Source organism: Erpetoichthys calabaricus, chromosome 6 (genome assembly GCF_900747795.2).
Source record: "Erpetoichthys calabaricus chromosome 6, fErpCal1.3, whole genome shotgun sequence".
NCBI lineage: Eukaryota > Metazoa > Chordata > Cladistia > Polypteriformes > Polypteridae > Erpetoichthys > Erpetoichthys calabaricus.
The window spans coordinates 20,572,183-20,587,977 of record NC_041399.2 but is presented as its reverse complement, the minus strand read 5'-3'; the positions used below and the strand labels follow the sequence as shown (position 1 = coordinate 20,587,977).

The following is a 15,795-nucleotide window of genomic DNA, read 5'->3' as shown; positions in this document are numbered from 1 at the left end:
GGTTCATAAAATTCTTAGAAATATAAAATGTAAATTAAAAATTTGTCAACTTGGAAGACTTCTTCAGGAGTTACATATGTATTGAATATGCTTCACAGAATGGAAATTTTTTAGAGCACGGCATCCTTGGTTAAAATAAAATGACTTGCCAACAATTACTGTCATTGGCAGCTTAGTACCTGGAGCTAAATATTGGCAACACCTCTTAAATGCATTATTCTCACGTGTATGCAGTTAATCATGAAATCCTAAAGGAAAAATATTGCAGCTTTTATAAACTAGGTACCATCATACATTCTTACAACGGGACTCAATACAATTAATAAGCCATTTTTCATTGGAACTTATTAGGAGGCGGAATCCAGCAGACATAATCCTGCTGAATAAAATCATTCTTAGGAAATAATATGTTGACATTCTGTAGTCATCTCCTCAAAGTAACAATAAATCTGCAAAGGTCAATGAGGCAATATGCATCTCTTATTATACAAATGACAAGCTTTTATCTAAAAAGGTATGCATGGTATTTGGTAAGAGCTGTGTCAGCATACATCTGAAAAAAAAAACTAAAAAGCTGAAAGCCAATCGCACCCCTAAAAATTACAAAAGAAGGTTAGAAACACAACAGTTTGACTGGATAGACTTCATCAAATGAAAGTGGCTTAAAAAATAAAGAAAAAAAATATGGGGAGGGAAGAAGGAAACAAAGTCAGCAGTGAAAAACAACTTGGTGCAAAAAGAAAATGAGAGATTATGAAGGATGAGATTTCTGTAATTCATTCTGGGGAAATGTGTGATCTGAATCTGAGAATGTGCGGGGTATCCACTGCTTTTATTTAAAAGAACACAGAGAGATCAGTTTGGCTGTAATCAATAGATGTGAGATTCTACACTTTAGGCTTTCTAAGTTCTTAACGGCTCAAACATAATTGCTGAAATGAACTGCAAGCTATCACGTAATTTTGTAACATCTGGTGGACATGAAAAGCATTGCTACTATTGTTAGACATGCAAGCCATGAAACTGCAATTTTATTTTTGCATTGAGGGTGTGCTCCCATTGGTGCTTTCCCAGAGTTCCAAAGTCTAGTCTGTGTGGAGTTTGCAATTCTCCTTTTGTTCATGTGTGCCTGCCTTGCACATCCCAAAGTTCTGCAGGTCGATTACTTGGAAATTCAAAATGGACCTGATACAAGTTGAGTGTGGGTGTGCAGCGCCTGCAATGGTCCTGACTTCTATGATGAGCTGGATTCTGCTCTGAACCTGATGTTGTTTTTTAACACAAAAAATACACCAAAAGAATAATACATGGAAAACTCTAAATATCCAGATCTCAGATAATTAACGGATGTGTATGCCATCCTTCAAATGGTCGCTATAGTTACATCAAGTATGGCACACCTCCTGAAGCCTTCTAGGTAAAAATCCCAGTGGTAACCACAAATCTAACAGAAAATGGTGATGCCCAAAATTAAACAAAATGGTACTGCCAAACAACAATACAAAATTACAACTTTTTTATGAAAGTCTTCTACTGTAATTAAAAATAATAATAATAATGGCAGAAATGGATTCTCTTAAAAAAACAGATATATACTTTATCCAAGCAATATGCAGAAAACTCACAAAAAATAAATGAAAAACTATGCATTGTAACTGGGACTTATTTTAGTTAGCCTGCATCAGCAACCTTGTGTCACAAATTTGAGATATCTGGAGTAGAAGTCAACTACAAGCTGTTAAATAACAGCTTATCAGACACATCTGGCCTCCTGATATGTACAGAGCAATTTTTTACTTTTTTTTTTTAAATTAAATTCAACAGGATATTTTAAAATTGTTGCCTGTCAGGTTCCAGCCCTTCACAGCAACAGTGTCACTAAACCACTAACTGGTTCTTTTGTGCACCGGCTTACTTCAACATCCTTTCATACGATACAGTAATATGCACTTCTTTCTGCACATACAATCCCAAGAACCTACCGTAGTTAACGTTTTATCCATCAAGTGCAAGTGGTCATCTGGGGACATTCCCCATTAATTAATATTTTCATGGCAGTATGTCTTTAAAATAAATTATAGCTCTTCATGGCAAGAAAGATGGAGGATCAGCACTGAGTAATGATGGGTTATGGAATGGCTAATAATGAAAGTGTCTGTTAACTGTGTTTCTAGATGGAAACAGGGAGAGCATCATGTGGTGGCTGAATAATGACAGCTGTATAAAGCTGAATAAAGGCTTGAGGAGGATGAGGATGCTCTGCTTTGTGGAGATGAGGTTCACCACTCAAACTAGCATGAAATAAACAACAAATTAAAAACCAAACATTCTGTAGTAGAAGGTGAAGTCTTCTAAACGGTTCAGAATGCTACCCTAGACGTGGGCATGCAAAATAGGATGGACATGTTAGAGTACATAGAGCATGCTCAATGTATTTAATAAGAACAAAATGAACAAATAAATGTTTTATTGCAATGTTTCTTGCTTTCAAATGCAAAACATTCTCAATAAAAATTGTACATTTACATAAAAACTTAATTTTTCCAGTATACATTTTATACTGCAAAACAAAGTAGAATATAAACTGAACCTAACTGGTTTACTACACACACTCTATAAATTGAAAAAGAAGAAACCATAATCAATTAAATGAATAGCTGAACATGTATGTGTTATAGGCAAGTCATCCTTTTTTTAAGTTAAAGTGTTCAGTCTCATATTACCAACATAACAAAAGCACTTTTAACAAAAAGCAATGCTTTTATCAACAATCCATTTCACGGAAATCTTAATATTAAATTGAAATCATGAATGATTTTCTCAATGTTTTTACAAAGACAAGTTAAATCAACGTTCAACATAAATATCAGCTGCGTATGTAGAGAAGGACCTTGACATTATTAAACAAAGCAAAATAAAAAATATATAAACTTAGTACTGTGTTCCAAAGTGCATATTCACTTTTTCTGTACTTATATAAAGAACAAGGTTTATGATAAAAAATTGCTCTTGTTCCTCAAGCCACACTAGTTCCATCTGAACTTTTCCACATGAATCCTGAAAACTGACAATATAATATTGTCCTACATAGTCGTAAGCGATGGACTGATGAGAGGATTTTAAGGATACAGGTGTGCTGACACACCAAAATGGATTCTGTGCTTCATCCAAAACTGTTAAATCCATAAAGCAGGAGTCCTAAAAAAAAGCACAATAATGAAGTTGTACAAGTTGTGGTTATAAATGAAGTACTTTATGCGTAAATGATAATAAGCAGTTGAATTAAATAGGCACATAAATGTGGCATGGTTAGCACTGCTGTCTCACTGGACAACCATCCTGGGTTCAAATCATATTCCCATTGCAAGGATAAATCACTTACTGCCAACCCAGAAGCCAGAGTTCTTGTAATAAAACAATTGACAGAATTTGTTAAACCTTATAATTATCACAAAATTTTTATTATTACTGAACCTCTTGCCATCTATTTGTGTAAACCAGTGATTCTCAGACTCTTTTCTGGGGGCCCAATGTTGTTGTCAGGTTTTGTTCCAACCAGTTTTACAAAATGTGAGTCATTTTACCTCTAAAGGATCTAATTTAATTAGGTGCTCTTTTTAATTTTAGGTTATTCTGCATTCAGAAAAGCACAGACATTTTTGTTTTAAAGACATTTAGAAATATATCAATCCTTTTCAGTTCACAGGGTTTAGGGTTTCAGGACCTCCATGAATGCAAAAATCAGCATATGTTTTGGGCTCATGATTACTGCATATTCCAAATTTATTGCACTAAATATGATTCAAAAAGTTGTGAGAAACACAAGATAGAATGATCACTGTGCAATCAGATCACATGTGTGAGACTGGCAACTGAGACAAAGATGTGTGGCATTCCCTAGACAAAGTGCATAGCTCAGCAGCTCTTTAGTGAATTGTAACTTTTTACACAATTGTACTTATTGTGTCTGTATTTATGGTAAAATGACAACAATGACTAACAGTACATATACAAAAGAAATCCAACAAGCAGAAAACAATAAACACTCCAGTTTAGCAGATGCTGATGATGGTGATGTAGTTATGAAATTAAATCACCTGTGAGCAGCCTCCTGAAAGTTATGCCCTACCGTGATGCCGATGTATATGAAGATTTGCAGATTTTTATAAGATTTGCAAACCTTTCTGAAAACATGTTTTCGCTTTGTCATTTTGAGTTGCTGCAGTGGGCTGGCGCCCTGCCTGGGGTTTGTTTCCTGCCTTGCGTCCTGTGTTGGCTGGGATTGGCTCCAGCAGACCCCCGTGACCCTGTAGTCAGGATATAGTGGGTTGGATGGATGGATTTTGAGTTATTGAGTGTAGACTAATGTGGGAAAATGGCAAACGTATCCACTTCACATTAATACTACAGCACAAAAAAGTTTGCAAAAGGTGAAGAGGTCTGAATACTTTCTGAAATCATTGTACATGCATGACACTTTCTAATACAAACTTACTAAATGTAGTTGTGTAACCTACTGTATGCATTGACCTGAAAATACAGAAAAGGGGATACAGCAGCTTAATTTAATTATTCTAGCAGTCCAATTAAAAAGAGAAGTTGGTTTATACATAAGCTTTCAACCACTGGTATAAAAAGTCAGAGAACAGTGTGGGGAATTTGGGAATTGTATGGGAAGGCCTTAACCAAAGAATACTTCTATATACAGATAACATCGTGCTGTGTATACTCTTTACATCCGTTTTTACTAACGGTAAGGGAAAAGATAAAGAAAATGTCAGAGTTGTATGTTAATTTCAATATGACTGTATTATTTCCTATGAACAAAACCTGCAGGTCATTTTAAGTGTAGTCAGTTTTATTTTACTGCTTAACAGCAGGTCACATACCTAAGAATCATAATTACATGACTTAAAGACCTTTTCAAATTTTACTTTAGCAGCCTGACAGAATGTGTTAAATAAGAGCTTATCACTTAGTCATATCTTCATCCCCCCATTAGCTTGAAGAATTAATACTGTTAAAGCAAATTCTAAATCCATTTAGCACATTCCAATATATATGAATACAGTCTTCCTTTTTTTAAAAAAACGGACTCCATTCTAACTATATTAATGTGGAAAACAAAGAGGCCACAGATAGAATAATTCTCTCTTCAGGGATCTCAAACAAAAGGGGACATGGCATTACATAAGTTTAAAATCTAAAAATATATACATTATGTATGGAATCAGACAGAAATAAAATTGTACACAAATGCTTTGCCATGGAGTTGAATTTGTGGACTAAACACTCCCTGCATTCTAAAAGAAATTGAATCTGAAATGATTCTGTGGTCGCTTGTAAAACAATTGGTTAACAAAGAACCATTTCATTCTGTGAGGGGTTCTTTGCATGTGGATTTGGCTCTTTAAGCTTTGGAAAGGTTCCTAATATGTGATGGGCTGCAGAGTACTAACAAATTAAGAAAATCTGAACTTAGGTTGTGTATTTTATACAGCCAATCTATTTAAAATCATGAACCAATTGGTATTGTACTAATCTATTATCATCTGCTTGTGGCTATTTATGGAACCTGCTACATCTACAGTAAATAACTAAAGGTTCTTTATGGAACCTTCTATGGATGATTCGTTTGGTTTCCCTAGGCCAGTGTCAGTAGAAACCCACATGGAGCCTTAGGCAAAGTTTCGCCATTGGTGCACCCCATCCCACAAAAACATGTCACAAAAATGCATAAACAATGGATGGAAAAAAACATAGATGTTTTGAGGGAGTGCTGACAGTAGAACATTTGTAACCGATAGGTGAAGTTGTAAATATCGCACCTATACCTCACAATAATGAAGATGTAAATCAAAGAGTTATTTTCCCCCATGAAGTTTTTAGCGTGGTGTTAGTCATATCATACATCAAGGACTGGGGGTTTAGGTTGAGGGTTCCCACATAATTCTCTTGACTCCAAAAATGTTCAAAATTAATCTTTGTCAAGAACGTACTTGTAAAAGATGTCATCTGCTTGACTGGACCAAATTTTGTGAATGTTTCCTGCTTAGACCTTATTTAATTTATTATTTGCAAACCATATTGTTACACTGTGGACCCTGAGCTTCGCAATTTCATCTATCTGTGTACTTGTTTATGGTTGAGATGACAATAAAGTTCACTTTGACTTTGAATAAAATCTTTTCTAAAGTATCACATAATCTAATAGCTCTATTTGGAATAACACCCCAAATTACTCTACTGCTTAGTGAGCAATCTGTTGTGGTAACTCACTGTAATGATAACATATTCTGCCTTATTTTTGCTCACATGGTTGACTCCTCACCCACCTACCATTATACAAGCGTGGAAGAATGTCCTATTTTACAGAAATTAGAAAAGAATGAATTCAGTTTGCAAGGTTTTTAGCAGGGATTCATCAGTAATGTCACCTATTAACTAAGCAAAACATCTTGTAACCTTTGGGATATTTCAGTGTATCTCTTTTAAGTGGTTATTGGGAAGGGAGCATCTGATCTGATTTGAATAAGGTGTATTATAATATATTTTACGGATATGGAACCTTGAAATCAATGTGATTTTATAAATGGAGCAAAAAGAAAAAATACAGCGCAAGTTTGTTCTCCTTATGAGACTGCATGCCCCTTCCTTCCCACCCTCCTCCCACTTGTCTGGGTAAGGTTGTGTGTGAGTTGTCCCTGTGATGAACTGGTACCTATTGAATATTTTTGACTTAACACATTAACTACCACAGTGACAATAGGTAAATATATACCTGATCTTCTTCTTTCAGTCTCAATGTAAAATCAGGGTGTTATTTTAACATACTACAGTAATTAAATGTATTGTTTAATATACTAATTAAATGTGTTGTTACTGAGCAAAACTCAAAATAAAAATGTACTTTCTTTAACATCTGAGTTAAATGGTAGTTGACAAATGGAACAGAAAATTCTTCCAACATGCAGTTGGCAATTAATGTGTTAACTGTGCCCAATGCTACCAGGATAGGCCCACCTTCTCAAGAACAAAACAACTGAAGGGCATTGCAACATACATTCCTACACTCACTCCAATGGAGTCTTCAGTCTAAGATTTACTATCAAGTCCTTAAAAGCTTCCTTTGAAAATGATAGACTTTTTGAGGCAATATTTGAATTTCCACACAATGAAAAGAATAGATAGTTTTCAATGATACATTTCACTACAATTTCAAGTTGCTGTTATACACAGAAAAAACAAAGTGAGTAAAAGGTTTACAGGATGCTTGGGACATAAACAACTCACTTGTATAACACTTTTTAATGCTTCTGTGTTCCATTTTATTCCAACTCTCCCAGAAACTGCAATGTGCTGAGACAGGTCTTTAATGTCAATAACAGAAACCCTCAGGAAGCCATTCTGGATGTTATCTTGTAGGGAAAAAAAAAAAGAGAAATAAGGAAATAGTCCCATTATCCATCCTTCATTGTGTTACAAACTTGAGTAAACAAGTTTAAATTATAGGTATTTAATTGCACATAAGGTTGAGCATGGGAAATGTACTATATAAATAAAACATATCACTATTATTATTTCTTATATGATAACTGCAATTAAAAGTTGAGCCCCACTGATAATACCAGTTGGCAATACATCAGGCTGATATTTGGTCTCTAGATATACATTAGCATTGGTTGAACCTGCACCGATATTATGATGCTGAAACTCACCAAAGCAAAGCATGTTTATTATATTATTTTTCTAGTATAAAATACTTCTGTTTGAAAAGCTGCAAAGACTGTTTTAACTAGAAAACTATGGTAATATACATTAATAAGGTAATATAATAAGGTAATACATAAGGTAATATACAATACTGTCTGTATCGGCATTGTTATCACTCTTTAATTTAATATTGTTCTTTATCAGTATGCTGCTGCTGGAGTATGTGAATGGATTTTTATATGCAGAGACTCGTCTATTATAGTTCTTTTTATGTGAAGATTGGGATTAATAAAGTATCTATCTATCTATCTATCTATAGATAGATAGATAGATAGATAGATACTTTATTAATCCCAAGGGGAAATTCACATAAAAAGAACTATAATAGACGAGTCTCGGCGTATAAAAATCTATGTCCACGTTGTAAAAGTAACAGTGTCCAGGGATGAATCCACATAAAAGAAAGTGATAGGAGTGATCAATAAAAAATAATAAAAAAGAGAGAAATAAATGGTAGAAAAATAAAGTCGTACACGGAACTGCTGCAAAGGCTGCCACTCTCGGCGGCGCCTGAGTCATTTTTTGATTAATGATCTGCATGTTGGTGTTAAAGATACACCATTGGTCTTCATATTTAAAGTCAGACCCTACCTTTGTCTAGCATATTGTGAGTAAACCTGATGATTAGAATGTTCATATTAGAACTATGTTTGTTAGTTTGTTGATCAAAATGAAAACACCTTTGGCTTTACCGGTTATAAACTGCCGTGCAAGCTGATTTTCACCAGGAGTTTTATTATTCTTTTCTCCATTGTGAGTTGCCCACATCTAAGTTCTTATGTTAGTGAGATTTTATTTTGCTCCAAATTTGTTTATGTGTAATCATTGAGGATCACTTCAGTTTTACTGTTTACTCTGAAAATGTGTGTTTATGCAATAAGTAAATGTTGTAAGGATTTGTAGTTTATAGATAATGTATTATAGCCATAAGCACTGTCTACGGTGGTAGCAAAGGGACAACTGCCTCCACAATACTAACATCAACAGACAACCAAGAATACAATCTACACGTTAACTGGTGACATGCAAACTTCAAATTGTTTACAGTGTAGGACGTCTGCAAATTCATAGGCTCACAACAGTAAGTGAGCAATGATATGTTGAGTGGAATTATCACTGCTGGATCCATACGTAGAAACCTGTGGACACGAGAAAGGAGCCAGGACTGGTGGGAACAAAATGTGGAGGGGTGTGATGCAAAAGCCAACATCTGTCTGCAAAACTCAAAGAAGTGTATGCTTGAGATGTGACATTTCAGAAAACATGTAGCAAATGGGCTATATATTTTTTTCTTTTGCATTTCACATTTTTCTAGAAAAATGATGGAACCTGTGCTCTGTCAGTGACGAAAAGTTACCCTTCAACGGGAGTATACACTACTTTCACATGCCAACTTAAAACATGGTTTGCAGTGATGGTGACAGTACATTCATACTCTTATCATGCTCCTCCACAAATCAAAATTAAATGAAATTTAGGTTCCAGAAATAAGTAAACTAGACTAATATAATCATAAAATTCAATGATATCCAAATATAATGATTATCTTTAAAATTTACACAATTCCTGCTTACCTTTCATGACTAATGTATGCAAAAAAATCAATAAAAGCATCTACTGTAATCAAATTTTAATTAGAGATGCTTATACTTTGAATTAAATCAGCCTCTAGCAATTCATTCAATGCCCAAAGTTGCAGTACTGATGCAGTGTTGATCATTTAATTTTATTTTGTGGCTTATATGTTTTGCAAGCTATGCCAGTTTGAGAATTATTACTACTATTATTGTTGCTGTTGTTGGATTATTATGTATGCTGTACCCCAATTCCATGCTTATGATGAGTTAAGACCCATGATTATAGCTGTATTATTTTTAAGTGCTATAAGCCTGTATCTAGAAATCTTCTTGCAAGAATAAACCAAGTTAGATTAAATATGAGTCTGACAAACTGTGCAGCCGTCTAAGGTAGTTTAATAAATGGCAAAAATAAATTTGAATCTGCCTGTTGTTTATAACCTGTTTTTCTTTTGAGTGGGGAGGAAAAACTTTAGCGATTTTCTTACTTTTTCTGCAGAATAACTGGTAGAAGCAGCCAGAAATAAACTGTTTTCTAGAATCGTGAAGCTCAAAGTGAAGCTTGTACCCATGGAGTCCATTCTCTGGATCAATATCATCATAGACTGGTGGTTTCATTGGCTCTGTGTAGGGACTTAAGATGACAAAACAAAATGAATTTGCAACAAATACATGAATAAATAGATGACTTATAAAATATTAAGACAGGCAATTTTGCATAAGGTGCATTATTTTCGAACTGATTGCCTGCCCTTATTAAATTAGTACTCTAAAAATACAGTATTTAGCAGATCATATTAATATCAAGTTCAGCTAATATCATACAATGAACTTTTATAGTAAAATGAGGATTCAAAAACTTCTAAATTCTAAAAGAAAAATGAAACATTCCAAGTTAGCATAAGCCATCTGAATTTGGGGTGTTAATAAAACAATGTAATCATTTACTTCATGAACTCAAAGTACATATTGCTCCACATATTTGGAATATTAAAGTATGTGCTTCATTTTAAATGTTTAAAGTCTAAAATTGTAATAGATGTTTGTCATTCTTCATCCTCTGCTAGAGGTCCATAGAGGGCATGATTTCTAGCAAAGGATCAAAATAAAAAATGAACACTGTATTATTCATAATCACTGATCTTGAAATAGTCTAAAATCATACCCCAATATGAAATAACTCTAAAATTTGTTATTTTTAACCTTCTGGGAGTAGCTCATACAGGACTGAGACCTTTAATAAAGAATCCAAAATATTATATTCGTGATCAGCAAACTCAAAATAGCATTAAATGACACTCCACATGCTATCGATCCCTGTTATTTTTTACATTTTTTTGAAAAGGAGTAACTTTGACACCTTGTGTCCCGTTAGGAGGTGAATGAACCTCTGGGGTTGGTTCATGTAACATGCATTGCTTCAAGTCCTTCTGATCATTTTTGCTGAAGACACCTATTGGTTTATCGTAAGTGTATAATTTTTGCACAAAATATGGCCCAAAAATCAGGGTGTTTTGGGTCTAGAGAGACTAAAAATAGGGGGGAACCCCAAAAAGTTTGATGTCTTGTGTAACTAGACATCAGGATGAATCAAATGGCATGTCACATGTGGGGGTTTTCTTGTACTGGTGAGTCAGGAGGTGCCAGTTAAAAAAATAAAGTGATTTCAAAGTGTTAAAAAACTAATTCTTATAAACACAACAATTCACCTTCATTTTATGAATTTTATTTTGGTTTTATGCATTATGGAACATCATCAACTTCCAATTATTTTTACAATTTTATTCTAAACAAACAACAACAACATTTATTTATTTATATAGCACATTTTCATACAAACAATGTAGCTCAAAGTGCTTTACATGATGAGAAAAAAGACAAAATAAATAATAAAAATTAGGGAACACTAATTAACATAGAATAAAAGTAAGGTCCGATGGCTAGGGAGGACAGAAAAAACAATAAAAAACTCCAGACGGCTGGAGAAAAAAATAAAATCTGCAGGGGTTCAGAGGCCACAAGACCACCGAGCCCCCTCTAGGCATTCTACCTAACAACTATAGTGCTCTAATTAATTCAACTCTCACTTTGTCTTCACATCCTTACATTCCAGGAATCTAAGTCCTGTTGGTCTACACTGACACTGACTGCATTATTATACAGGAGACGTAATAGGATTAGAATTTTTTAACCAATGTATAACTTTTTTTTAGTCAACTAAGCCTAATCAACAAGCATAAAGCTGTATATTTGAAACAAAAACAAGAAGATCATACCAAGATAAAGTCCCAAGGGTACATTTTTCAATCAATTTGTGAAAATGAAGGGAGGCCATGAAAAAAGCTACTGCAGAGCTGTCCTGAAAGAAAAAAATAAGGAGAGAATTTTATAGCCATGTTTCTCAACTGACTGATGCACATTCAGACCTCCTGCACTGTCAGGAAAGTAAATGCTGGCTACTTGTCTTGTCCAACTGAAAATGCTTCTTACTATACATATTGTATAGAATCACAGTGTTATTTTAAACACTGACATTCTTCAATAAAGCATGTCAGAAAGTATATAATTTATCAAATTGGCCTTAACATAGTGTAAGTTAAAACTGATGCTACAATGTGCCTATAATCTGTCTTTATATTAGGACTCACAATAAATAGAATATAAAGCAGAGAGATATCCACATGGCCTTCCTGAATATAGAAAAGAGGCAACTTCCTTACTTACAATCCTGAAATTGCCCGGCCAACTTCAAACTTTATTCTAGATTTGACTTCTAGTTAGATCTTTTACACCCTGTGTTGCCTTCTAGTGATCACGTGCTCTACCATACGTATGGAGGCCTGGGATTACAAAAATGGTATAACCAAAGGCTGCCATAGGACAATTTGTGGTTTATAGTGTATGTTTCTTATTTGAGACCAAGTTGTTAACTAAGAAGCAAATTCTATTTCAAAAGTCAGACACATATGAGTATCTATGTAGCTCCTTTGCTTACCATGTGACTATCACTATTACATAGCTTCCCAACTTCGTCACTAGTGTCTCTTGTATAGAATATGCAGAGCCATGGACTGTCTATGTAAGGGTTCTAGTACCTATACTTAGGTGACAAAGCAGAAAGTTTATTTTGGTATTTATTCAAAGGTCTTCAAGGTCTCAATTAAACATGTATGTGCTAGGTTAATTATTAGTTTGACCTGATCAGCTAACAATACTGTGTAGGCACACATATTTCCAGTGTGCCTGCTGTTTTTTGGAACATAACGCCACTGGCTGAAGGTCTAAACCAGTGTTTCCTAAATTAGAGCTCTCTCTAATTAGGTTGAGCTGAGTTGTAAATTACAATTGAAGTAAATGATTAAGGGTCGTGAACGGTTTGTAGAAAGCTTTACGATAGGTTGCCACTTGAATGACTAAAACTTTGTTAGTCGGTGATTCTTGAAGGGGGAAAAAACGATGTTCTGCGGCGATTCTACAAGGGAGATAAAACGATGTTTGATGGTGATTCTCCCAGGGGAAAAAAGACTGAAGAGTCTCCAAGAGCAAGGGACTATGTTCAGGGTAATGGTGAGATGATCGGCCGCTGTTGCGTGGGGATTTCAGGTTGCAGTGACACATAATAAGCAAACTTAGGATTGCGAGAAAAAAAAAAAGTTTAAGAACCACTGGTCTAAACAGCTAAGATTTTCTTACTTAGTCTTCACAATATACTATATATACTAGAGCTTCACCCTTTCCTGCATTCATTTAGCACTGACAGTTTTCAAAAATGAAAAACTGTGTCTTCAGGAAAAAACAGAGTCACAAACTTAGCAGTCAGTAATCATATACCTAAAGCTGATTAGTTCACTGTGCTATTGGCTCTGATGAGATATTAATGGCTACATAGAAAAAATGAGGCTGTGCTACCATGAGAGCTTTATATGTAAATATTGATTATTACTCTTCACTGAAACTGTATACTTTATTGTATATCCTGTAAAATGATCTCTTAACTGAAAACTCACAAGTATAAAAAAATCTTTATATGGAAAAATACACACACTGCGTATCATGGTTTAGCTAGGATTTCATCAATGGCACTAGCTTCTCTTCTTTATATCCATAATATAATTTATCCATCCATCCATCCATTTGCCAACCCGCTGAATCCAAACACAGGGTCACGGAGGTCTGCTGGGGCCAATCCCAGCCAACACAGGGCACAAGGCAGGAACCAATCCCGAGCAGGGTGCCAACCCACCGCAGGACACACACAAACACACCCAGCACACACTAGGGACAATTTTTAGAATCACCAATGCACCTAACCTGCATGTCTTTGGACTGTGGGAGGAAACCCACTCACACACGGGGAGAACATGCAAACTCCACGCAGGGAGGACCCGGGAAGTGAACCCAGGTCTCCTAACTGCGAGGCAGCAGCACTACCACTTATTTATAACTCTATTAATGATTTTTTATATTTATAAAGTCATGTGTTATTATTGTCCTTTCATATTCTTCTTAAAGGCACTGTTATTGAAGTTGAGCAACTAAGCATTTCACTACATATTGTACATATTTCACTACATCATATACTGTAGGTATATGATAATTTGTACGTGGCAAAATGAAATGTGATTTGATTTAATAAGGAAAAGTGATATTTAAATAAAATGTATTATTATTATTATTATTAGCATCTTAAAACTACTCTAGCATCCAGAGTCCAGGTTGTATACATTACGCAGTGCTTCTGCTTATGATATTACTCTTAGAGGAGAGGTTGGGAACATGTGCTGATAACGCGTTGCTGCACCGACCACACGATGAACCACTTGGACTGGGACACGAGTGTAGTGGGGGGACACCTCAGCATCACACTTGAAAAATGTGAGTTTTTTTATGGTGGCTGGAGTGCCAATCCTACTTGGACCTGCTTGCAGGGCTGGATGTAGATTAACATCATACCTAGGACGAATATTATTCTTAGCTTATGTTAAATAAAAGAACAGTTTACCTTCATTGCTGTTTTTCCCGAGGCTTCCCGCCTTGGAATTCAGAGCTCATGATTAATTATTGGCATGTGCAGGTGAGAGGAGATGATCACAACAGACATTCTATACTGACTTGACTGAAACAGCACTATATGAGCAAGAGTGTACCTAACTCAGGAGTGGCTGAAGCCCAAACTGCCTGGTTGTTACACTTTGCCTGATAATCCTGTCCAGATGAAAGTGCTGAAGTGTGGAGTATATGCGCCCACATAGCAAAGATCCTAAGGTTTAGAGTCAGTGGAAAAAGAAAAGCATTTTCCACAATATTACAGCTCACAATCTTGAAATTTTGATTTGAATTTTGATTTCTGCTTTTTTATTTTCTGATTATTTGGTTAAGGACTTCTGATCTATTTTTGATGAATTTTTATTTTTTAGATTATAGACTGGATTTTATTAACCCTTTGACGGAAAACCTTTTTCGATATTATTATTTTAAGGAACATTGTTTTGCTATTCAATGATTCTCTTTTTTTTTTTTTTTTTTTTAACAAATTTGTAAGTTTGACCTTTTTTTGTATGTATGTAGGATGACAGCGCCTGCCTGTTGAGTTTCAGGGCTAGGCCTGCTTTAAGTTTAGAAGCCTTCTTGGGACTGAATACTTATGTAAACAGTGTGCACTTTGACCACCACTTATGTGTAACATCAGGATGATGCGACAGCTGCCATTATTGCATCAGTATTCTCACCAAACATGAGCTATTAAGTGTTGAAGTGGTGAAAGAAAAACAGCCAGTTAGAGATGGTGATGATTAGAGGACCAGAATGACTAGGCTGTGGTGGGCAGTTAAGCCAAGACATTGGGATACACCCTACTTTTTACCAAGGATGCCCAGGGATATTTTATGAACACAGAGAGTCAGGATCTCGATTTTAAGTCTCATCTGAAGGACGGTACCATTTTTACAACACAGTGTCCCCATTACTGCACTGGGGCATTGGGATCCACTGGCCTGCTGGCCTGACCAACACCTCTTCCAGCAGCAACCCAAGCTTTTCCTAGATGGGTCTTCCATCCAAGTACTCATGCTCAGCAGCAAGTTGCAATGCACTGTCTATTCTGAAACATTTCTCACATGGCTAGTATTAAGTTTTTTTAGCAATTTTGTGCCGCAGTAGCTTTTCTGTGGGATCGGACCTGACAGGCTAGACTTCGGCCCCCACGTGCATCAATGGGCCTTGGGCACCCATGACCCTGTCACCAGTTGCCCTTCCTTGGACCACTTTTAGTAGATACTAACCACTGTATTATGGGAACACCTCACATGACCTGCCATTTTAGAAATGCATTAACTCATTCATCCAGCCATTACAAGTTGGCTTTTTTAAACTCATTCAGATCCTTACACTTGCACATTTTTCCTGAATCCAACACGTTATCTTTAATAAATGATTGTTTACTTGC

At 35.5% G+C, this 15,795-nt stretch overlaps 1 protein-coding gene across 1 annotated transcript in view; it reads right to left on the bottom strand.

Moving 5' to 3' along the window:
• Window positions 1-2,100: 2,100 nt before the first annotated feature.
• fbxo15 (F-box protein 15) overlaps window positions 2,101-15,795 on the bottom strand; it is a 41,952-nt gene continuing 28,257 nt past the window's right edge. Inside the window, exons 7-10 of the mRNA XM_028804441.2 lie at window positions 11,627-11,709; window positions 9,839-9,984; window positions 7,294-7,418; window positions 2,101-3,198 (exon numbers count right to left, since the gene is read on the bottom strand). Of these exons, the coding sequence (XP_028660274.1) occupies window positions 2,932-3,198; window positions 7,294-7,418; window positions 9,839-9,984; window positions 11,627-11,709 (621 nt within the window). The 3' untranslated portion in view covers window positions 2,101-2,931. The remainder of the gene's footprint in view (window positions 3,199-7,293; window positions 7,419-9,838; window positions 9,985-11,626; window positions 11,710-15,795) is intronic.